This window comes from Haemaphysalis longicornis, unplaced genomic scaffold (genome assembly GCF_048455015.1).
Source record: "Haemaphysalis longicornis isolate Haplotype H1 unplaced genomic scaffold, Haemaphysalis longicornis Haplotype H1 scaffold_10, whole genome shotgun sequence".
NCBI classification, from domain to species: domain Eukaryota; kingdom Metazoa; phylum Arthropoda; class Arachnida; order Ixodida; family Ixodidae; genus Haemaphysalis; species Haemaphysalis longicornis.
This window is the reverse complement of record NW_027526204.1, coordinates 142,803,138-142,825,781: the sequence shown is the minus strand read 5'-3', so window position 1 is coordinate 142,825,781 and position 22,644 is coordinate 142,803,138. Positions and strand designations below refer to the sequence as shown.

Genomic DNA, 22,644 nt, shown 5'->3' with positions numbered 1-22,644 from the left:
TGATTGATTGATTGTAGGGTTTAACGCGCCGACGCAACGCAGGCGATGAGGCGCGCCGTAGTGGAGGGCTCCGGATTAATTTTGACCACCTGGAGATCTTTACTGTGCGCTGAAATCTCGTACACACAGGCGTTTTTGCTTTTCGCCTCCATCAGAAAATCGGCCTCCGCGGCCTGGAATTGAACCCGCGACATCGTGCTCAGCAGCGCAACGCCTTCGGCGTCCGCGATACTTTTGTTAACAGCATTTGCGGCCTTGTTACTTGTTACACCAGTGCATGATTCAGTCACTTTTATTTGTGTTTTTACACTCGTGCACAGCCACCGCCACTGCAGCAGTGGGTGTGTATTCCCTTGGAAACGCAAATAGACGCTAGGGCACTGGTTAATTCCCATAATTACGCAATATCATGCTAATTTATTTATCGCTTGAAATGTTTAGCAGTCATCAGTTCCTGCCTTTATAGGGGCCATGCAGACAAAACATAGGTTTGGTTCATTCGATAGATTGCCTCGTTAGAATCATACTGACACCACTTTACCACTTCGCCACTTCGCTCAAATAAGCTATATAATTAGGAAAAAAAGAAATAGCCATGGGACCCGCTAGCTCATTTCCCGCAACAGAACCTATGATGTCATATGCCCAGCTGTGCGATTGGCTGAGGCCGGAAAAAGCACACGCAAATTAGGCAGGGCTCACGAGCTTGCTGAAGAAGCTATTTGTGCTTAAATATAATTCATATTCATTTTACTGCAGTAAGAATGGTGGGGTAAACAATAAAAGTTACAAAAATACACGTAAACATATATATATATATATATATAGAAATACCGATGCGCACTGGTAATGGTACTGGGCGCACTATGCACTTTTTAGCTGCACAGAAGATCGCCGCTTTGGAGTTGTCTTACACGACACATTGGCCGATTGGCGTAAGCAACGTTGTCTTACGTGACCCTGCTTGTCGAGCATACCACCCGCCGCGGTGGCTCAGTGGCTGAGGCGTTGCGCTGCTGAGCACGAGGTCGCGGGTTCGATTCCCGGCCGCGGCGGCCGCTTTTCTGATGGAGGCGAAAAGCAAAAACGCCCGTGTGTACGAGATTTCGGCGCACGTTAAAGATCCCCAGGTGGTCAAAATTAATCCGGAGCCCTCCACTACGGCGCGCCTCATCGCCTGCGTTGCGTCGGCGCGTTAAACCCTACAATCAATCATCTTGTCGAGCATACCCCATGTTTTGCGAAACAATTATTTCCTACCGTAACAAAAACAAGCCAGGAGCAAATACGGTCAAAAACAAAGCAACGGCGGATAACGGTCTTCAGCTGACTATGGTAGCGCCATCTGGGATGACTGACGGCAAGCAAGGCTGGAGAGCCTAATGACGCACGTAAGTAAGTTTGTTTGAATACCCGCCCTCATGACTTCATCGCAGACGTCGTGAAAACACATTATGTGGTGCGAGAACTAAAACTTTAACCTAAACTGGTTAATTTCTCAGTGAATACGGCATCGTTTGATGTTGGACAAGCGCTAAGGTCACTATAAAGCACGAAATCGTTCGAATGAAACAAACTTGTATTTTGTCTGCATGATCCCTTTAACCACGGGCAACTTACCTATCCGGATTTACGCGAAGTTCTAGCTGATCAGGACCAAGACGAATGCAGCCTGACTCTTAATCGGAATCTGTATTCGAACAATCACACGGGGGAGGGGGGAGAGAGAGAGAACAAGTGACAGCAAACAACTTTATTAAGAGGAGGATCAATCTGAAGTTCACTTGGAAGGGGCTTCTCATTCACAGTAATTCATGTGCGGTCTTGATCGCGTCTACCCTCCAGACGAGGGGGAGGTGGGCTGAGAGTGAAGAACTAGATAGCAGTCTTTCCTACTTGTCTTGGCCTGGGGAATGGTGATGGTAGGTGGGGCAATATTGAATAAAGTTGCACCTGAGTCTCCCTGGTAGCTCGTAGAACGCGCTTTTTGGCTGGTATCGGCTTGGGACCATTATGTTAGGTGTACTGGCACAGGGGAACGTAGCCGACGAACTAACTATAGGCTTAACAAAGTTCCGGTAGGCTTATTGAGGGCCTACAAATAATTGTGGTTCAGCATTAAAGCGTTTCGTGAATTTTAATAAACAACTGGTATTCAACAATACTAAATTCCCTTGGCACCAAAGCATATATGAGGGAGAGGCATGCACATGTTCCTGGAGTACGCCGATTGTTATCGAGAATTTTAATGGGCTCCAAGTAAAAGGCAGTATCTCTGAGGAGGAAGCTGTCCTTGCACCGCTCGAAAATTCGTTTGTTGTTGCTGCAGTTTCCAGAAGATGATTGTCGACATGTCGTTGATACATGAAGGGTCTCATTCGAGGCGCCATTTCTGTACCGCACACTGTTCCCAATGATTGCTCTGCTGCGCGTGGATCACAGAGGCATCACACAGAGAAGAGTGACGAGAAATACGACGAAAAAAAGGCGATCCAGTGCTTGAGACACTAGGAGCCAATCTGTTGCTCTTTCCTCAGAAAGCCTGGTGGTAGCCGTCTTCGCGTGCAGGGAAGGGTCAACATCGCTTGGGACAAAGCTTCCGTTTTCTTTTCTTGTAGTAGAACTGGGACAAAGGCAAAGTGCGGTGCCGGCAGCACCTGTCAGCAACCGCATAACGTGATCCGGAATAGCTATAGGAAAGACGATGTGTCCGGACGTCAGGTTTAGGAACGCGACAGCGATGACGGCGATGACAGCTTGCAAAACCATCGCACTTTCCAGATAGAACACTGAAAAAAACGAAAGATTCAGAACAAAGTATTTACAAATCAAATATGCTATATTCGGTCAAGACTCAACACCAGTAATAAAATATCGTCGGGCACGAGGAGGAGAAATCGACGGCACAATGAATAGAGGGCCGCTCCCATATAGACTTGCAACTGCCCCTTGTTACGCCTCCAAATCCAATCCTTTCGCACAGGATTTCCTTATCTCATCCGTCCACCGAGTTATCGCTCTTCTCTTACTTGTATTCTCGCCAATCACTACCCATTCTGGTACCTTGGTGGTCCACCGGTTGTCAGCTCTCTGCGTTACATGCCCAGCCCCAACTTCTTTCTCTTGAGTTAAGATGTCTTCTATCCTAGTCAGTCTCCCCAGCCTAAAAAGCTGTTTTCCTGCCCTAAGCGCTGTTCCAGTCATTCTTTCATGGCTGGTTAGGCTGGCGTGCGGAAGAGAGTGTTTGTTTTGCTTGTTATGCCAGGTAAAAGAATTGAAGTGTGAGGTCAGCAATTACGAGAGACAAAAGTGAAGTGAGTATTGTTTGTTCCATTTGGGCCCTCGTTGGTAGGGTGCCTCCTTGCATGAAGAGCACATTTCAGTGTATTTGCATATCTTGGCTCTATTTTTAATTGTACTTCAAATGTTTGTATCTTGCCCGAAATCACAGAAAGTAATGGGCACCTATATTATAGAAAGCAGATGGTCGAGTAGATGCGGCTCCTATACCGTAAGTAGATTTAATGATAGGGGAAGTATACATTTTACTGCCTTATTCAGGTGTCGTTCGGCATTATTTGCGTGCATTCACTAGTCCAAAATTTAGAAACTCTTTGCCGGCTTGCATTTAAATAGAAGGCACATGATAACACGTTATGGCCACACATACACTATATTGGTTCGTATTTGTGTTGATACGTTGCAATCGTTTTGGAGCCCATTATATCACAATATCGTAGAAATATGCCAATCCTGGTCTTAATGCATCGGCACTTCACATGAGCTATCGTGGCAGGCGTAACGTAACAGCAGCAATCAAAAAACATGCGTCAAACGTTGTGTACAGCGGGGTCCTCAGTAACATTCCTCCACGCTTCGTTTTATGATCGAAGCTGATTAGCAGTTAGTTGACTACGGTGTTTCACAAAACTAAGTATAACAGTTAAAAAGAAAAAAATCACCGGCACGAGCAGGATTTGAACCGGCGTCTGGTTAGAGGCAGTCATCATACCCATATCGGCTACGACCGTGGGCTAGTACCCGAGAGTCAAACGGCTTAGTCACTCGGCCGCGACTGTGGGCAGAAGAATCACGCGACCTGCTCGACACAGAGCCCGTTATAGGGTACACGTTGCGCCTGCGGGCGTCTAGTTTAAGTGTGCGCGTTCCGTTCGTTCGTTCTGCTTCTTTAATTTGCTTCTTCTTCGCCGCAATAGCAACAAAGATGGAGTAAAGGTCGTTGGGGCAGCAAAGAAGAAGCAAATCGCCTGCAATCGTGTACTTAAACCGTCGTGATGGTCGTACAGCTTCGCTGCCTTCAAGTATTTTACGCGTTAGTGTGAGCCACCTTCATTTTGTTATCGTAGGCTGGCGCGCCGTATTATCGATAAGTGTTGGGATGAGGACAATGGGAAAGAAAGATACCCGTCAGTACGGAAGGTTTCGCATTGCGAGTATAGGGATAGCCTGTATGTTTCACTTTCTGCCAGAGCCACAAAAGCAAGTCGAGTACCACATTTTCGCAGCAGTAGAATACCTTAACGAATTCACCAATATAACTGGAGCTACCGAACCGCACAGCGGTGAAACCTGTCCATCGCACCATGGATGAAGATGTTATTTGTTCTACTTTCGAAGCACGTACTTATCTTAGGCGGCCTGCTTGAGGCACTGAGCAGCGGCGTCATCCTGTGTAGCATGAGCGCGAGAAACACCAGGTTAGCGCAGCACAAGGTCAGGCGGCGGCTCGAGTTGGCCGGAAGGCAGAAGACGAGTAGCATGAGCACGGCAGAGGAGATCCAGGGCAGAGTGACGCTGTACAAGTGCTCGGAGGAACGCCTCTTCAGCACGATCGTCGCCTCCACGTATGTCCTGCATGCACAGGTTGTGTACTTTTGAAAAATCCGGCACTTTGCTTGTGCGTCCGTCTAGAGAGACTGTGACTCAACTTCAATATTTTTGCCTATATTGTTAATTGTTTCTTTGTAAAAAGTCATTAATAGTTCATAACAAGACATCTGCAGATGACGGCCTGGAGCACGCCCATTTTCACTGGTCGTTGCCTAAGCCGCGGTACGCATCCGCAACGCCCGACTGGGACCCTGGGCATCATGGCCTGAAGGTCACTAAAATACTGCCGCATGTGTGTTTAGGTAGATGAGGCTGGAGCCTGATGGGTGCGATGGTCCAATTTGTGACCTGCGTCCACTGATAGCGCTGTCGACGCTCAGTAGGTGACGCTCCTTGACGCACGCTGAGTGAGTGAGTGAGTGAGTGAGTGAGTGAGTGAGTGAGTGAGTAAGTGAGTGAGTGAGTGAGGGAGGGAGGGAGGGAGGGAGGGAGGGAGGGAGGGAGGGAGGGAGGGAGGGAGGGAGGGAGGTAACGTACGTACGAATGAACAAACGAATGAATGAACAAAACATACAGTACACTCAATACGTTGACAAAAATTGTTTAGTTTTTTGGAATATAACGGATACAAAATGCTCAGGGCCGCCAACTAAGTCTAATAATGACGAACTAAAGCATTTTATAAGTCTCAAAAAACTGGCTCACCTGTTGAGCAGATATCCGCTATGCCACGAAGGGAGGACCCAAACATCCCAAGGGTGTCCTCGCCAGGGCTTCAGAGTAAAAAAAAAAAAGGATCAGCTCAGTGACACTGCGAACACTGCTTAAAAATAAAATGGCAAATTTTTTGTTCCCTCAAGAGACCAGTAATTATTGTGGCAATTGCTTTAAGGAAACGTTAAGGTATCTTTCCTACCTTGCCGTAGAATTCAGGCCTTGTAAGTGAGAATGGGCTAGGCTTCGAAGCGTAAGAATTGTACGCAGCATATGGCACAAAACAAGAATTGATGTTCAGGTCGGTGGAATAGAGCATTAGAACAGCACCAGTTTGGCAATGTTTACAATTCAGTAGGACAAAATATTGTTACAACTAAGAACGCTCATGCTTGAATTCTCGACGTATTTCTTTAAGAACTAGTTTGTGTTTGTTTTCTAACAGGAGACCGCTTTGTCTTTTCTAATGGCTGCCGTCTCAGCAGTCCATCTAATTGACCCACGCAAACTATAGCGCCTTTGAAGTACTAACTTCTGGCCAACACCTAAACAAAATTCCTAGCTTCTCTCTGTCCGCGAAGTTATGTGCACAACGAACTTGTAACCACCAAGGTACTGCTTCAGAAAGGAGATTGATGTTCGCCATAACTGAGGTGCAGATACAAGGTTGACGATGTTCAGGTCGGTGGAATAGAGCATTAGAACAGCACCAGTTTGGCAATGTTTACAATTCAGTAGGACAAAATATTGTTACAACTAAGAACGCTCATGCTTGAATTCTCGACGTATTTCTTTAAGAACTAGTTTGTGTTTGTTTTCTAACAGGAGACCGCTTTGTCTTTTCTAATGGCTGCCGTCTCAGCAGTCCATCTAATTGACCCACGCAAACTATAGCGCCTTTGAAGTACTAACTTCTGGCCAACACCTAAACAAAATTCCTAGCTTCTCTCTGTCCGCGAAGTTATGTGCACAACGAACTTGTAACCACCAAGGTACTGCTTCAGAAAGGAGATTGATGTTCGCCATAACTGAGGTGCAGATACAAGGTTGACGAAGATTTGGCCGGTAATCACTGCTTATAGAACGCTGTGTCCTAATAACACTATTCAGGAATCGATAATTACAGCCACGTTGATGGAATAGATATAGTTTCCCTCTCATGACGTATGGAGCTTGGATTTCAGGCTTCCTTTTCTTTGCCGTCATTTTGCGCAAGAATCCTTTAAAGCGAATGCTGGTCGTGGTTTGTACTGCGCCTGTCCTTGAAAAGCGGATACTTTCGCGCTCAGCTCGAACATTCACGACAGCGTTCTTTTCGTGCCTCCCAATCTGAAACCTGCCTTTACCCGCCGCGGTGGCTCAGTGGCTAAGGCGTTGCGCTGCTGAGCACGAGGTCGCGGGTTCGATTCCCGGCCGCGGCGGCCGCTTTTCTGATGGAGGCGAAGAGCAAAAACGCCCGTGTGTACGAGATTTCGGCGCACGTTAAAGATCCCCAGGTGGTCAAAATTAATCCGGAGCCCTCCACTACGGCGCGCCTCATCGCCTGCGTTGCGTCGGCGCGTTAAACCCTACAATCAATCAATGAAACCTGCCTTTTTTGGCAAAATTGTTTTAACCTTTGTTTATGCCAACGATGGCGCAAACCCTTAACCGCGGTGAAGGGCACCAATTGCCTGCCGTCTGCGCGTTTCTTGCGTCCCATTTCAAGCACGAATGAAGATTAGCTGCTCATCCTTCCCTATTAATTGTTCTTAACATGGCTGCCTTTTGGGAGCCGGAAAGTATTTTTAACAAATGGCAGGTTTTTTTCGGTTTGGTAGGAATCTCTTTTCCGTTGTTCGTCAGGTATTTTGTGTCTACTGCTTCATTTTACATCGATGTTTAGGGAGAAGAACAATGCAAAGATGCAATTTTACATCGATGTTTAGGGAGAAGAACAATTCAAAGATGTAATCGAGTTCCTGTTGCAAACTTAATTATATTGCTTTTGGTGGCCTGCTCAACGGGAAATTCAGTTTCTGCGCAGGCATTACGCAAGCTTACTCCTAGAGTGCAAAATAGCTTGGTGCATATATATTTGTTTCACAAATGACTGCGTTAGCGCCATAATCGTACCATACTGTCAATAAAAATTGGGTGCTTACTGGTGACTGGCGCTTGGAGCCCATGGTCGTACTGAGATTACAAGTGGAAATGAATTAGATATCCATCTTCGTTATTTGGAAACAGCGCGTTAAAACAGGAGCACAAAGAAAAGAACCAGACAGGACGAGCGCTGAATATCAACTGAGATTGTTGCCAAGCGCAGGAGCAAGGGTAAATCCTTCCTGTTATCTCTTTCAGTGTTTGGGTATCATTCTCACCATAGCGCATGCGCAGATCTCTTTCAGTGTTTGGGTGGGATTCGCACCATAGAGCATGCGCAGATTCGATGTTTTATGTATAAATGTTTCTTCGTTTTGAATGAATCTCAGTTGATAGTTCGGCGCTCGTCCTGTCTGCTTCTTTTCTTTGCGGTCCTGTTTTAATGCGCTGTTTCCAAATAACCATGTCGCAATACCAACTCGCCCAACTGTCCATCCTGATTAGATATCCAGTATTCTGGTCGATATATTTCTTGTACATCCGCATCCATCGCGTGTGCTGTTGCGCCATGCATTCGAAAAGTTTGTCACACATGAAAACCGCTCAATAGAGTGCATTAGCAATGAAGGAAGAATGCGAGATCACCTCTTTTGCGAGCCAGCCATTTTCGGCGATATCGGCGATTGTGTCGTACTGGAGTTCCTCATCCGTGTGAGCGAGGGAGGCGAAACGAATCGTGCACCTCTGAGTGTCTCTCGGGAAATCGGTGAGGTCCATGGCGCAGGGTGCCTTGATGCGCGTATATGGTGCCTACAAATAGCAATGGAAACGCGAAGGAGAGAACATTTAACAAGCACTGATCATCCTCCCAGTAGGGTGGTTATTGATGCAACGAGTGGTATGTTAGCCTAGTCAGTTATCCTGATCAATAAAACTAGTCCACTCGATGTTTTATTGCGTGGAAGGACAAATTAAAGCAATATTTTTTAAAGGCTTAAACCTTAAGTGCCCCATTTGGGCGAAAAACTCGCCGTTGTTGCTCTCCTGTAGAAGGAATGGCCGCCGCTGTAAATGGTAAATAGGAAAAGGAAGGAAGCTCACACTAACGCGCAAGGCTTGAAGCAAGCGAAGCTGTACGCAACCTTCATGAAAATCACGAAGGTTTAAGTCCACGATTGCAGCCGATTTGCTTCTTCTTCGCTGCCACAACGACCCGTACTCCACCATTGTTGATGTAAATGTGGGCTTTCTTCATTTTTTTGGAAGATCCAATCACTGGACATAACCCCGGAGGGGCGTACGCTGTGAAGTGTCTTTCTCGTTTCGAGCAAGTGTTGCCACGATTACGGCGAAAGCTGGTTTTCTTTTTTTTTTTTTTTTTCCAGTCTTGGCCTATCTTCCTTAGTCGGTATGCTCGGCTTGACAAACGCGCGCCGGGAGCCACGCACATGCGACCGCTCAGAATTTTCTTGGTTTTAGATGCAAACGCATCTCATTCACTCGCCTTGTCCCTGCATCTACCGGCGTTGTCGGCGTCCACCCCTCCCCCATTCTCCTCGCCGCGCCAGCTGCGCTCTCCGCCGCTCACCCCCTCTCCTCTCCGATAGCGAACAGTCTCTCGCGAGGGGCATTGGATTGGTTTCGATTGGATTGGCTTAGCTTGGCTTGGCTTGGATTGGATTGGATTGGATTAAAGTGGATTGTGTTGGATTGTGTTGCGTCATAACCGCGGCACACGCACTGGCGCCGGCGCGTCCCCTCACCGTTATGCGCGCTATAAAACGCGGTGCCTGAGCCGCTCCGCTCCATCGTTCCAGCGCCGTTCCTCCGCTGTCCAACGCTGCAACGTGAACCCCCTATGCGTCGCATCTACACAGGGGTTCCCGCGAGGGGAGGTGGGAGTTTTTTGTTAACTGCTGGGCGGTCGCCGCGACGCACCCGCTCACGTGCGCTCGGCATTTTTATATATATTTTTTTTTAATTGCGGACACCATACGCAAACAATTTGCTCAACGGCTTCGCTGTTAACACAGTGCGCATGGGATTTGAACCCGGGCCTTTAGAGTAGCAGATGTGAGCTGAGGGCCCTAACGCAAGCTACCTATGCGCGTTTCCAGTCGTATAACAACACTTAGCCTAGTGTGTACCACGTGACATATGAGCGTGACGGCCCGTGAGTAGGACCGCTGCACCCCAGCAGCGTATAACTCTGATTCTGGGGAAGCTTCTCCGGGAAGTGTCACCAGCCTGTTCAAGTAATTCATGCCGAAAAACGAAGAAATGGAAGGGGTAAAAAAGACGCGAACACGACGTAGAAATAAAGGATTCCTGGATCAGCATCGCCAGGCTTTCGCCTTCAAAACTCGTAAGCAGACGTAAGCGCCCCGAGGAATTCTTTTGCAAACGCGTGGCTAAAACTCTCATCAATATGATATATAATATCATGCTGCATGGGAAATGCAAGACAGTGATTCTTATTTCCAAAATGTGATTTTTGTCATAACGTAACGGAAAAAATGTCTGGTTCCGCCCTTGCGGGGTTTTTTTTTTTTTTTTTCTAAAACTTCGATTCTCTAAACGTGCATTTCGAGAACAGTTCTATTTCCATTATTTCCCCATTTCGAATTTCTTCATAACACAGTGAATATACAGCCGATCGCTCCGAGCATTTCTTGCAAAGATATAGTACTCTAGGCATGCTCCCCCCCCCCCCCCCCCCCCAAAAAAAAAAATTCTCGGGCCACTTATGTCGTCTAACATGCTTTGAAAGTGAAAGCCTAGGCTTTCACTTGATAACTAACACCAGCTGGTGTTAGTTATCAACGCTTCTTTGCTGCTTCGCCGTAGCTGCATCTTTGTCTTTTGTCGTGAAATGCTTTAACTGGTGAACTGTAGGTACACTCCACTGCTTCCACAAAACAGAGCTCCGCGCGGCTTGGCTGTAGGTGTTTTACTCTCGTGCCATCACGTTCGTTTCTCGCGCGGCATGAGCTGGTTCAACTCTTCCACCGCTGCGAGCATATGTGGAGAGCGCAGTGATAACGCACTGGACTTCTACGGTGGAGACCAGGTTTAAAGGCACCCTGCAACTCTTTCGATAAACGCTTTCACTCTTTCCTTCGCGTCTGGAAGCACTACGAAAGCTATAGTTATCGCCAGCACGGAGCGGCACTGCGTGCTTTGCTCGTCGAACCAGATACGCCTTCCGTTTCTGCTTTGTTACTGTGGCTTTATTTTTAAAGTTGCTATCGAAAAGCGTTCATTCCTGCGACTGAAGGAAAACCGGCCAACAGCCGCTACATGGCCTTAGTGACGTAATTCGAGCGCTGAAAAACTTCAAAACCGGGAAAAAGAAAAATCTTTGAAGTGAGTTTTTAAGTTATATATGATGGGCATAGGGCAGTAATTTTTGGCTGAGGTACTACTTTGCGACCCCCTAATCTAAGTACTGCGTGTGTTGGGTGACTACGTTCTGCAAGCATTTAAGATTTCAAAAAACATTGGAAAAAGTGTTGCAGGGTCCCTTTAAAATCCCGGCTGAACTTAAATGCATTTCATTTGCGCTTTACTGCTGCGGCCACTTTTTTTTTTTTTTTTTTTGACCGGGCAACTGCCACAACAACGACGGTTTTCGACGCAACGCGGCACTTAAAGCTTTCATATTTAAAAAAAAAAAATGTGGTAGAACCGTTGTTTACTTCGTTTTAGTTTTTTTCGGGTACCGTGAAGTTGAGCAGCCCTAAGAAATTACGGCCATTATTTAAGGAATTTCTTTGACTATACAACGCAATTGTAAAAAAAGCCTAGGCTGCCTTGCAGCCATAGAGTTTCATACTACTAGAGGGAAATCTGGGGCCACTGTCTAGGCGGACCACGCTTCAGAGAGCGTTCCGTCATGTATCGGGCACGCACGTTCTACTTGTCCTTGACATGACTCATGAACAGGCTTGAAAGTTGCCTCTGGCTGCAAAAAAGCAGCAATATTGCTGTAGAAGATCAATCAAATATGTTTTGTTATTATAAAATCGAAGCTCCAAAAAGATTTACTCCTCAGGGAGTATTTAGACGCTTCATGCAAGATGAAGGAGATAAAAATGTTACCCTTTATCGTTAATTTGGCTTCGAGACAAAAAAGAAGAAGCCTTGTGGCTAGCCAAGCCAAGTCGGCGAGGAACGTCGCTAGCTGCAATGGCTGCGCCCGCGACAGCCAGCGATTGCAGCGCCACATTTTCCTCCAATATATATTAGTATGAAACTGTATGCTTGCAGCTAATAGTTTCTTTGAATAGCCTAGCATTGCACACCCTCACCTGTAAGTGCTGACCATCCGCTGCTAGGTATATGCGGTTAAACTCCAAGTGGAATTCATCGGGGTTTCTGCAGGAGGATGGAAACGGGACTGCTGAAGCGACGTTCGCTCGCTGAGTCTTCAGGTTTTGATGAATTCGAAAGCGCGCAGAATGCCAACACAAAAATAACTACACTCGCGATACTTCAAACTCGGATACTGCAAACTTTCGATTAATTCAAACAAATTTGAAAGTTTTGGTTGGCCCGCTATGTTATCAATGTATTTTAAAGCCGCTTTTAAATTCAAACTTCTCTGTTACGCAAATTCGGTTGATTCGAACTTATTGCTTGTCCTTGCCGGAAAATATCTGCGGTATATGCCGTTTCTAGCTACACATTTGCATGCTGATATCACTAGCACTTGCTAATAAGTCCAATTACCGGCATACACGTGTCATAGCGAAACCACGTGCGCCAGCAACCGTGTGAGGATTGAACTGGCGGCCTCTGCTGACATCAAAAACTTTGTTTTGAACTCTCATGCAAACACAAAGCAGTTGTCCATTCGTGATTTCTTTTTCCAAGTGTGAATAGCACTTCAGTATTGTGTGGGAATGTCGTATAATTAAATATATGGGAATGTTTCATGGCATGTTGTCCCGAGTCCTATTTATGAGAACTTCAGGCAATTCAAATTTCTGTTAATTCAAACAAGATTCTGGGGACCCTCCGAGTTTAAATTATCGTGAGTCTACTGTACATACACATAAAGAGAGAGGTAGGAAGGCGGTGAGCGTACATGAGGTAAAATGTTGAACAAGGAGGGCCTCAGGCCAGTGTAAACTTTTCGGCAACACCCGAGGTCCATTCATTGGCTCCTCTGGGAGTGGGATCCCTTCAGTAGCCGCAAAAAAGCATTTGCCAGCCACGCAAAAGTAGCGCTACCAAAGCAAATCGTAGAGTGTCGTTCTGTTTCGGCAATGGCTATATCTTTAGACATGCTTCAAGGCACGAAGGCAGGAACAAATAGTATAGTATAAACCCCGATGCACGGCCACCGTAAAGACGCACATAACCTACCGTTCCATCCTGATTTTTTGCTGCCCTAATGTTTTTTTTAAAACGTCTATGTTTTTTTTTTTTTTTTTTCACCCCTTCAACAGTACTTTATCATCCCAGAGAAATTGTGAGGGTGCCCATGCTCGCCAGGTATAAAAACTGAGGATGGCCGTGTGTGCAGTTTTCCGCCATTTTTATTTTAAGAAGAATTCCGAAAAAAATATGGCTGCTCGTTTTACAACCCGGGAAAGAGGAACGTCGAAATCCTAGGAGCTCTTACGATATTGCTAACGGATGTGCCGATCGAAGTAACCTGCAAGCGATCACTGCAAACGAGCCGTGAGCTCTTTTATGGGAATTCCGTGCCTGTCCCTCACAAACCCCGTGCTAGAATTCCGGAACTTGCGCTTCTTCACAAAGTTTCTACAGTAATGTAAGGAATTGAGCTAGTTGGTTTTGCTATTGCGCTCGTGTTCTCCACATCGTCCGTCTGTATTCTTTAAAAAGTGTGTCCCCGGTAACCTAAGCGCAGTCTACGAACATGCAAATTTTCTAAACGACGATACTTCCGTTAGCTAATGCTTTCCGCTTGGGCAGTGCGTTGAGCGGGTGTAGGGCAGCCCAGCCTGCTGCCACAGGGCCTCCTCGATCTACCAGTGCTGGACGGTCCGCGGGCAGTCCGAGGACTGTTTTCGGTTGGGGAGTCCCATAGAAATACATGGGAAAATCGAGCGCCGGATGGCGTCTCGGGCAGTCCGCGGACGACCCAGGACTGATAATCGAGGAGAGAGAGACAAACATTTATTGCAGTAATGAGCAGGAGGACGCTCTTAGGGCATCCACCCAGTGAGAGGCATCCTTATTCCAAGATGCCTTGGAGCTGGCTGGCCGTCCGGGACCGTTCCACCAGTCGGCGCTGAGGCCCATAGTCTCTCCGCTACTGCCACGGGCGCTTTGTCATGACCCCCTGACATGCCTTCGCCATTGCTTGCGAAGCGCCGTGCGCAATGCGATAGGGGCTTCCCTCCTCTCATCGCCATCTTGGGCCGTACCTCACTTCGCACAGCGCGCGCCCGCCCCTCTCCTTCGCGGTCCTGATCTCTCCGCTGCCGTCATTTTACACGGTTTACTATATCGCTGAGCAAGGCGCTTTGAACCGTATAATAGATTTCGCTATTAAAATCTGAACGTTTAAAGGTACACGCGTGGAACGGCGCAGAGTGGTCTCAATGGAACACGTTTCAGACGGCCTCTTACGTGTTCAGAACCGAAATGTCCGGAGTCCACAGGTCTATTGCTGCCATGTCAAGGAAGCTTTGTCCCCCGTACTCACTCGAGTTCCAGGAAAGGCTTTTGTCGTACCATACCTGCAATGAAACGCAGTGGTTGAAAACAAACATTTTATGAGAAATAGGATAGTGCTTAGAGACGTTTACCGGTGCCTTTTATGAAAGACGACGTCAAATGTAGACTTGTTTTTTTTTTGTTTTTGTTTTTTTTTACAGCGAAGATGTTCGTGGTCATCGTCATCACCAGCCTATGTACGCCCACTGCAGGGCAAAGGCCTCTGCCATAGATCTCCAATTATCTCGGTCATGTGCTAACTGCGACCAATTTATCTCCGCAAACTTCTTAATCTCATCTGCCCATCTAACTTTCTTCCGCCCCCTGCCACGCTTGCCTTTTCTACAGATACACTCTGTTACCCTTAATGACCGACGGTTATCTTGCCTTCGCATTACATTCCCTGCCCCCACCCATGTCTTCTCCTTAATTTCTTCTAATATGTCCTTAACACGCGTCTGTTCCCTGACCCACTCCGCTCTCTTCTTTTCTCTTAATGTTACACCTATCATCTTCCGTTTCATTGCTCGCTGAGACGTCCTCAATTTAAGTTGAACCCTTTTAGTGAGCCTCCAAGTTTCTTCCCCGTAGGTGAGTACCGGTAAGATGCAGCTGCCATACACTTTCTTCTTCAGGGACAATGGTAGGCTGCCTTTCATTATCTGAAAATGCCTGCCGTAAGCACTCCACCCCATTCGTATCCTTCTAATTATCTCTGCTTCATGGTTGGGATCCGGGGTCTCGCTTGGCCTAAGTAGATATATTCGCTTAGCACTGCCACTGTCTCCCATGACGGCGCCAATTAACCGGCAGTCTATAATAGGTGCTCGTGGTACGCTTGGATTAACATTTGTTGGCCGCGCCGGCGCACAGAAACATTCGGCCACCTTCGCAGTTGAGATGCAAATGCTGAGGAAACAGCAGAGCTGGTGGTCTTCGCTATCTTTAACTTGGCTTTTCTTAGGTCTGCCCATCTTGTAAGTAGATCAGACACTGATACCGCCGAGCCCACGCCATATCTCTCAACTATTGGAACACCTGTGCGACAGAGCTGACGTCATCTCTAGGTAGAGCCAATCCCCGACGCGCGCCTCCCCACCCGAACATCTGTCCACTTCGACTCGGCCAAAGTCCAAAGCCAACGCCCGCGCTACGAACCTGAGCGCCCCGGATGTGTTGATAGCGCCATTGGATAGACGCCGGTTTCTAACGTGATGACCCAGGTTCCATTCCGACCACGGGAAGCGTTTTTTTCTTGAGGCGCGCACTCTCAACACCTAGTTGTCGGCTGCTTGCAGGTGTTGGCCTAGAGTTAAGCGTGAACCGCATGACGCGTTTTTGCATGCGATTCGTGCGCGTCGGCGTTGCGCGTGCTTTGCTTTTTTTTTTTACGCCCGCGTCGACGGTTCCGCAAGCGCGGCAGTGGGAGGAGCTTGTCGACCTGCGCCAATGGGTAGGCGCACTCCTCATGGCGGCAGTTTCGAAGCGCTCGAGACAGCCGGCTGGATCCGCCGGAGATGTTTAGGCTTACCACGCTGGCGGATATTTCATTGGCGCTTTCCCTAGCAGTGCGTATGATGCTTTATAGTGTCGTTTTCGCCCACATTATCACCTCATTTCCTGCACAACCAACTTCCTTTGTGCCTCGAGTGGCATCTTTAAGTGCGGTTAGAAGGGGTCGGTGACGCCGCCATATTGCCGCCACCTGCCGCGCCGCGCGCTGCATGCGGGTGGTATTCGCGGGAGCGTCAGGGCGCCTGTGTCGTGCGCGGCGCGTTTTCGCGAACAGAAAACGCTCCATGTGGTTCACGTTTTAAGCATTTAACACTTACTGGCTAACTTAATGGCTAAGTGGCTAACACTTATTAGCCTGGCATTTTCCCCCTCTCCACTTTGCTGCGGCTCGTTTAAAGCAACGCGAGGCACGGATGGAAGTCAAGCTGAAACAGCTCCGCCTTTATAAACATCCTCCTCAATCTCGTTCCCATGCATCACTGCTGTGAGGAGCAAATGGCATGGCGTTGCCCTGCTTCGGTATACAGGGGTGACACGTCTTTTTAAAAAGACACGGGGAATTACGCGGGTAAATATCAGGACAGCGCAGGCGGCGTTGGTCATGATGACCGTTACTGCGCTGTATGGTTTCTCATTAAACATGTACTTTTAATCCTGCGTACAAAAGCCAGACAGCTTGGCTGGGACATCCTTTCAAAAAAGATTAATCTTCTACACCTTTTTCACAGCGAAGCTGCTCTTGGTCGAGGCTTTCTGGGGCGAAATGTGGTAACGCGGTCGCAGCGATGTGGAGAGGGCATAGCGTGATGAGGGAAGAGCAAGCACCAAGCACACATTCAGCAAGTTAAGGGACTGCTTGAACAAAGCGGTTATATAGGCAAAGCTTTTCTAAAAGACTAAACCTGGTGGAAATGGGTTGATCAGAAAGAAAATAATTAAGCATATTTGAGGCAAGACATCAATGCATACGCGATATTTGCATTATTCTTTTGATTAACAATGCCCGGATGCTTGATTTTTGAGATAGCAAGGAAAAAAAAATACGCTGCAAAAAAAAAAAAAAAAAACCAAAGGCGCTCGCGGCGTCCACTCGTGGCAGTGTTCCAAGTTTTCAACAGTAACAAACAGTTCCAGTAGATGGCGCAAGCAGTTGAACACGGCAAAAATGAATTGGCGTGAAGGGAAATCGATCTGATGGTTTTGAGGAGTTCTTTGGAGATTAAGCAATTCTTTGAAGCAATTAGAGAACGCCAGGCAGCTTCGCTGCTAAAATCAGCGTTCGCGACTTAGGTCACTGAAGCCGGGCTAATTTTTTCATAGGAAGCATAGAAAGTGAGCGTAACCTTGGCACTTACGAAAATGACCAGTCCGACAAAAGTAAGCCACCCGTGCTCCAGTTCCTGCGAGGCCAAAACGAATATCGTCAGCACGCGTGCATGGACGCATACTTTGTAGGCTTGAACTTATCCTGTTATGCTTCTTCCCTTACACCAACAACGTACAACTTACGTCCTTAATATTGTTTGATGCTTGGGCCTTCTAGTGACGTATATCGACCACTAGCTGTTAGTTTCTTGAAGTAACTGTAGTCAAGACGGTCTCTTCAAACCTTTCTTGCTCCGATGTTTACATACTGCTTTTCCTTTTTCTTTTGTCAGTTTCATATATCTCTGAATTATATATGGCTTTGTAAACTCCGAAGCTTTTTTTTTTCAATACTTCTTATAAATTACTTGAATAATTCGGGTGCTGTTACACTGGTGTGCTTTTTTCTTCTTTATATTTCGCATTGGTTTGTTTGCAACTTCGCGTAAGATTTATGGCTCTTCTAAGTGTAGATAGCACACTAGCAAAGCAGTTAATTGACGCAGCACTCCGCCAACAAACCTGGGTAAGTACTGCACAGGCTTGCAAAAGCCTTGTTTCTAATTTAGGACTTACAACGCCGCATATGTCATCTTGGGGCATGGAGAGCTCGACCAAGGTTGCAGTGGTTCCGTTCTCTGTCGGCGCCGGCCTCAGAGTTTTGTCATAGACGTCTTCACTGAACAGCTTCTTGTAAAGTTGTTCAACGTGTGTCACGAACTCCTCCTGTGGCGATTCTTCTGGAAGAAATTGCGGGTTTAGGTTCATACGCTTCAGTTTTCGAAGACTGATGGGATCGTTCAACTGTGTGAACTGACAGTGTGTTTCATCTCCTTCACTCTGGCCCAGCGCATTGTCAAGGTGAAGCGATGCTACAGGCTATTCAAACCATTTTAAATAAGCGCCCATGGTCCGAGCGGATCTAAAAAGCGGAAAAGATGCTGTGTTTATGGTGTGTCTACTATGCTAATCGATACTCGCTTATCGTTCTTACCGGAATCCAAACACTATTCCTCACTGTCCCAACCCTCCTAACGTACCAGTTTTCCAGGTGTAATATTACCACGAACGGTTATACCGGTTGAATTGGAAAATATTTTTGTTCTGTTTTTCTTGCGAGTGCTTGTTGCTGAGCATTCAAAAAACACGAAAACATTAGAACTCTGTACACGCAACCAACCTGTACGGTGCCAAAAAGCGCGTTATATTAAGTTCCTCAAATAAAATAAAAAGTGCGGTGAAAGCGGCTTGGCGTGGCGCATTGGTTTCGACCGATACACTTACTCTCAACACCAGCATCCGCATGCACAAAGCGCCAGCGACTGAATAGAGAGCAGTCAGAATATTTAATGTCGGTGTTGATGATATGATGCTGTTGTCAATATCTATCAATCAATGGCGATACTGACTGACAACCGATATTTTTATTGTGGAATAAATTTTGGCGCAGCGGCAAGCGTCGTTATCATTCTAGGAACGGCGACCTTCAACGTTTTATTACTCAGAGACCTTAGAGTATACATGGGGCATGCGGGGCGCACTGGCTTTTGTTGAGATCGAAAAACCGCATAACCAAAGTGCGGCGGTTAGCGAGCGGTTCCTCGTGGTTCCAGTGAGCTAACGCTTAACGCCGCGTGCTTTCACTTGTAAGGTGTACATTGAACATATGCTGAAATGGCCGCCCATGATTGATTGATTTGTAATGCGGAAGAGGTACAAGTACACCGAAGCCGCCAGACCAGCTATCCGTCCATAGTTACGTTCATGGTAACAGCGGTCAACAGTTCTATGTTAACTATCTACTACCCTTTCAATGAGATTGGCCATTGTACAATAACGACACTGAAGATGATGAACCAGTAAACCGGACAGGGATCATCGTCAGCGTGGATCGCGAGAAGAGCGTGAGAGAGCCAGCCGTGTGCCGCGCTTGCTTTGGACTGCCTTCGCTGAGCATCCTGTTGCATTTTCTTCGGAAATAAACCCATCTTACAGATTGTAGGTTTTAACGCGCCGACGCAATGTAGGCGATGAGGCGCGCTGTAGTGAAGGGCTCCGGATGAAATTTGACCAACTGGGTATCTTTAACGTGCACCGAAATCTCGTACACACGGGCTTTCTTGCTTTTCGCCGCCATCAGAAAAGCGGCCGCCGCGGCCGGGAATCGAACCCGCGTTCTCGTGCTGTGCAGCGCAACGCCTTAGTGAAAATGGCCACCCGTTATCTCCAGTAAAACCCAAGGACATCTGACTCCTCGTCTCCATAGTATCATTTCAGGGGCAATAGAACAAACCTGGTTGACACGTTTTCACGTAAGAACGTAAGCCCTGCGAAAACGTAACGAGCGAACGCATCTGCTGCAGAGCTAAGGATAAGCCAAAAAGCATCTGCGACGCAAACAATTCCGTTGAAATTGAATGTCTCTTGTTGCATCCAACAATTCTCAGCGCGGAAGAGAAAGTTCGCAGTCGCTGTAAGAATATTGTACTGAATATTTGCAAGTTATTGTTAGTCGTTCCAGCGGCAAAGCCCGCCAAAAGAAGTTTGTGATTGCCCAACTAGCTCTTTTCATCTCTTTTCATGCAGTCACTGCTCGTCCTGAGTGTCCGTTCAGCTTCGTAAATCAAGGTATACCTGCGCAAGAAAGCCAAAGGCCTTGCTGCGCGATCGCTTGTTACTTCGTCCTGAGCCGCGAGCCCTGCTGAGATCGGGGACGGGGCTTACCATTCCGAGATAGCCAGGCTATCATCACAGGGCAAGTATTAACAATATGTCATGGGGGCTCCAACTCGGGACAAAGTATCCTTAAGCTCTTGCATGGCATTTGATAGAGCCGTCGGCGTTGTTGGTCTCTCGTACATACTCGGCATTCCCGTGAGCACTGCGTTTTGTCACTGTGATTGCCATTACTTTTGTAACTGAAATCCGCTTTTTAAAGCGAAGCTTTAGTGCCCTCACTGACGCCGTTGTACACCAACACGACCTGCAGAAAAGCCAACTTTTTTTCACGATGATGATGAATGATCGTGGGTGAAGTTAAATACAAAAAAACGCTTCCCGTGGACGTAATCCAACGTGAGTCCATCGCGTTGTGAAGACGACGTCTATCCGATTGCTCCATTTCGACATGTTCGAAGCGCACTCTAAGCAGCAGGTACCGATTCACACCATACACCCGAAACCCAGACGCCTACTGATTTCCCACCCGAGAGTTGGTGTGGGTGTTCTAGAAAAGTGGCGCGTACCTCCAAAGTATCACATGCTCGCAGTGTGAGACTGGCAACCAAAGAATCTAACACGAAAATCCTCGCGTTTAACCATTGTCGTCGTTAGACGGAGGGGTGCGGGATTTTTTTAGGGGCTAAGCCCCTTAGGTGCTCGGGCTCTTGGCGTCTCATGTCGTCGTCGTAACTGTCATCTATGTAGTCATGGTACTAGAAGACCGGGACACTCGTTTACGCCTCGCGCTGGAACGCTTCATGCTACAAATGTTATCATCATCATCATCATCATCATCATCATCATCATCGTCATCATCATCATCATCATCTTCTTCATCATCATCATATCTACGCCCACTGCAGGGAAAAGGCCTCTCCCATAGATCTCAAGTATCCCGGTCCTGTGCTAACTGCGACCAATTTATCCCCGGCTATGAAATGAAATGGGCTTCAAAGGTACGAGACTTTTATAGCAAGGCTGTATACTTCTACCCCCCAATGATTTCACCTCTGTTAGCAAAAACACCAAGGCGCCAAGAATACACTTATACGCTGCAGGCTTGGCCCCTCTACACGTTTTACGTTAGTGGTGACGGCCCGGGAATTTTTTAAGTGACCTTGAATAGAGAGAATGGCAGAAGTGCCTTTTTTCTGTCGCAGTGTTTTACGTGAACAACCGGGAAGGGATTGATAAAATTGTACACGTGTCAACGGGACCGTTTGTTTGAAACGTAAAAGCAATAAAAACGTCTGAAACAGAAACGAAGCAGCGAGGTTTTGCTGTCCATCAAAGGCTAATTTTTCCACACGCGAGCACGGGAAAGCAGCCGTGATGAAATTGCTACAGATTGAGAAGTGTTACGTCTGTCGTTACACGGGATTCTAGTAAACAGGGGGAGTGTCGAAACCAACTTGAGGCCTTCGTGTGAACTTGAGCGAAGACTTAAGCGTGATAGAGTACGTGAAATATCTCACGAGTTAATTAATTATGCGGTCGTTTCACACTGTTCCGCGCGTTACTCCTACCGTTAGCGCGACTCTTGTGTTGATAACTGTAGGGATTGCTTCTGTAAAGCCCTCTCCTCCGCCCTAACTGTGAAACTTTGCATGCTTGAGCATTCCCATCTGGACTCAAAGAGGAAATCCGTCTGCACGGCTGTAATGCTTACGGGTCCCACTTTGGCCGCATGCGAGATAATAAAAGGTCCTAGGTGCTTGATACATTGATATCAAAGTCGTGACATTGCACCTAAATATGTCTTCTGAAGATATCAAAGTCGTGATATTGCACCTAAAGATGTCTTCTGAGCAATTCACTCAAGCGCAGAGTGAAGCAAACTTTAAGTACAGTTGACAGTAGACTCCCGTTAAGACGAGACAAACTCTAAGGAACCGTAAAACTTTGTTCGCATTCTCAAAAATTCGTCTTAAGCGGATATTTTTTGCATTTTGGACGTTACAAAAAATCAAAAATGTTGTTCGTATTAACCATAGTGTTCGTCTTAACAGAGGTCGTCTTAACGGGAGTCGATTGCATTTAATAAAAGTCGATTGGGACAGCATACTTTAGCATAAGGCCTTTTATATGGCCCCTGAAAGAATTGTCAGCCATTCATAAACATAACGGTTTAGCTTTACAGTAATTTTGACAAAGGTATGCACTCTTGCTTGCGTTAACATTTGTAATTCCAACATTCCGAGCATCTCCATAAAATCATAAAATAACAGATACTAGTTGCACAAGAAACGAGCTTACCGCATGTCGTGAGCCAGATATTCCACAACAAAAGAGAGACAAAATGGAGCTTCATTTCCTGCAAAATCTCTTTCGCCTGCGTGTGACGCCTACTTCGCCATTGTCGCCTTGTTTGTAACGGACGTCGCTAGGGGGCAGTGTCAACGGAATGCCACCGCAAAAAAGAGGAGGTGTACCCAGCTTCGCTACTCTTCGAATCAGCCCGCCATTCTTGCACGGTCACTGAAACGTTCTGCGCTTAGCTCAAATCCCCAGGTTTGCGGTTCCAGCTCGACTGTAAGGCAGCATGGGGCAAACAACGTGTCAGTATATGTTTGGCCATGACCTATCGACTGGGGGTGTGCTCCAAACTTTGGTTTACTTGACCTGGGATGGTTCAAGGAACGCCTACACTACTGTCGTCGTGAAACTTGACACGCGCGTTCATCGTACGATACGTTCCCA

General features: G+C 47.0%; 1 protein-coding gene across 2 annotated transcripts; it reads right to left on the bottom strand.

Annotated features, from left to right (window-relative positions):
* Positions 1-1,743: 1,743 nt before the first annotated feature.
* Positions 1,744-22,630, bottom strand: LOC144159540 (neuronal acetylcholine receptor subunit alpha-5-like). Of its 2 annotated transcripts, none has more exons than XM_077691104.1 (9): positions 22,201-22,630; positions 17,800-17,963; positions 17,214-17,258; positions 14,257-14,366; positions 11,961-12,027; positions 8,296-8,460; positions 5,557-5,624; positions 4,646-4,872; positions 1,744-2,789 (listed from the first exon to the last, which is right to left on the bottom strand). In XM_077691104.1, the coding sequence occupies exons 1-9, from the start codon at positions 22,253-22,255 to the stop codon at positions 2,437-2,439; spliced, it is 1,254 nt and encodes a 417-aa protein (XP_077547230.1). In that variant the 5' UTR covers positions 22,256-22,630; the 3' UTR covers positions 1,744-2,436. The 2 variants fall into 2 exon arrangements, with proteins under 2 accessions (XP_077547230.1, XP_077547231.1); XM_077691105.1 differs by having other exon boundaries at positions 17,800-17,960.
* Positions 22,631-22,644: the final 14 nt, after the last annotated feature.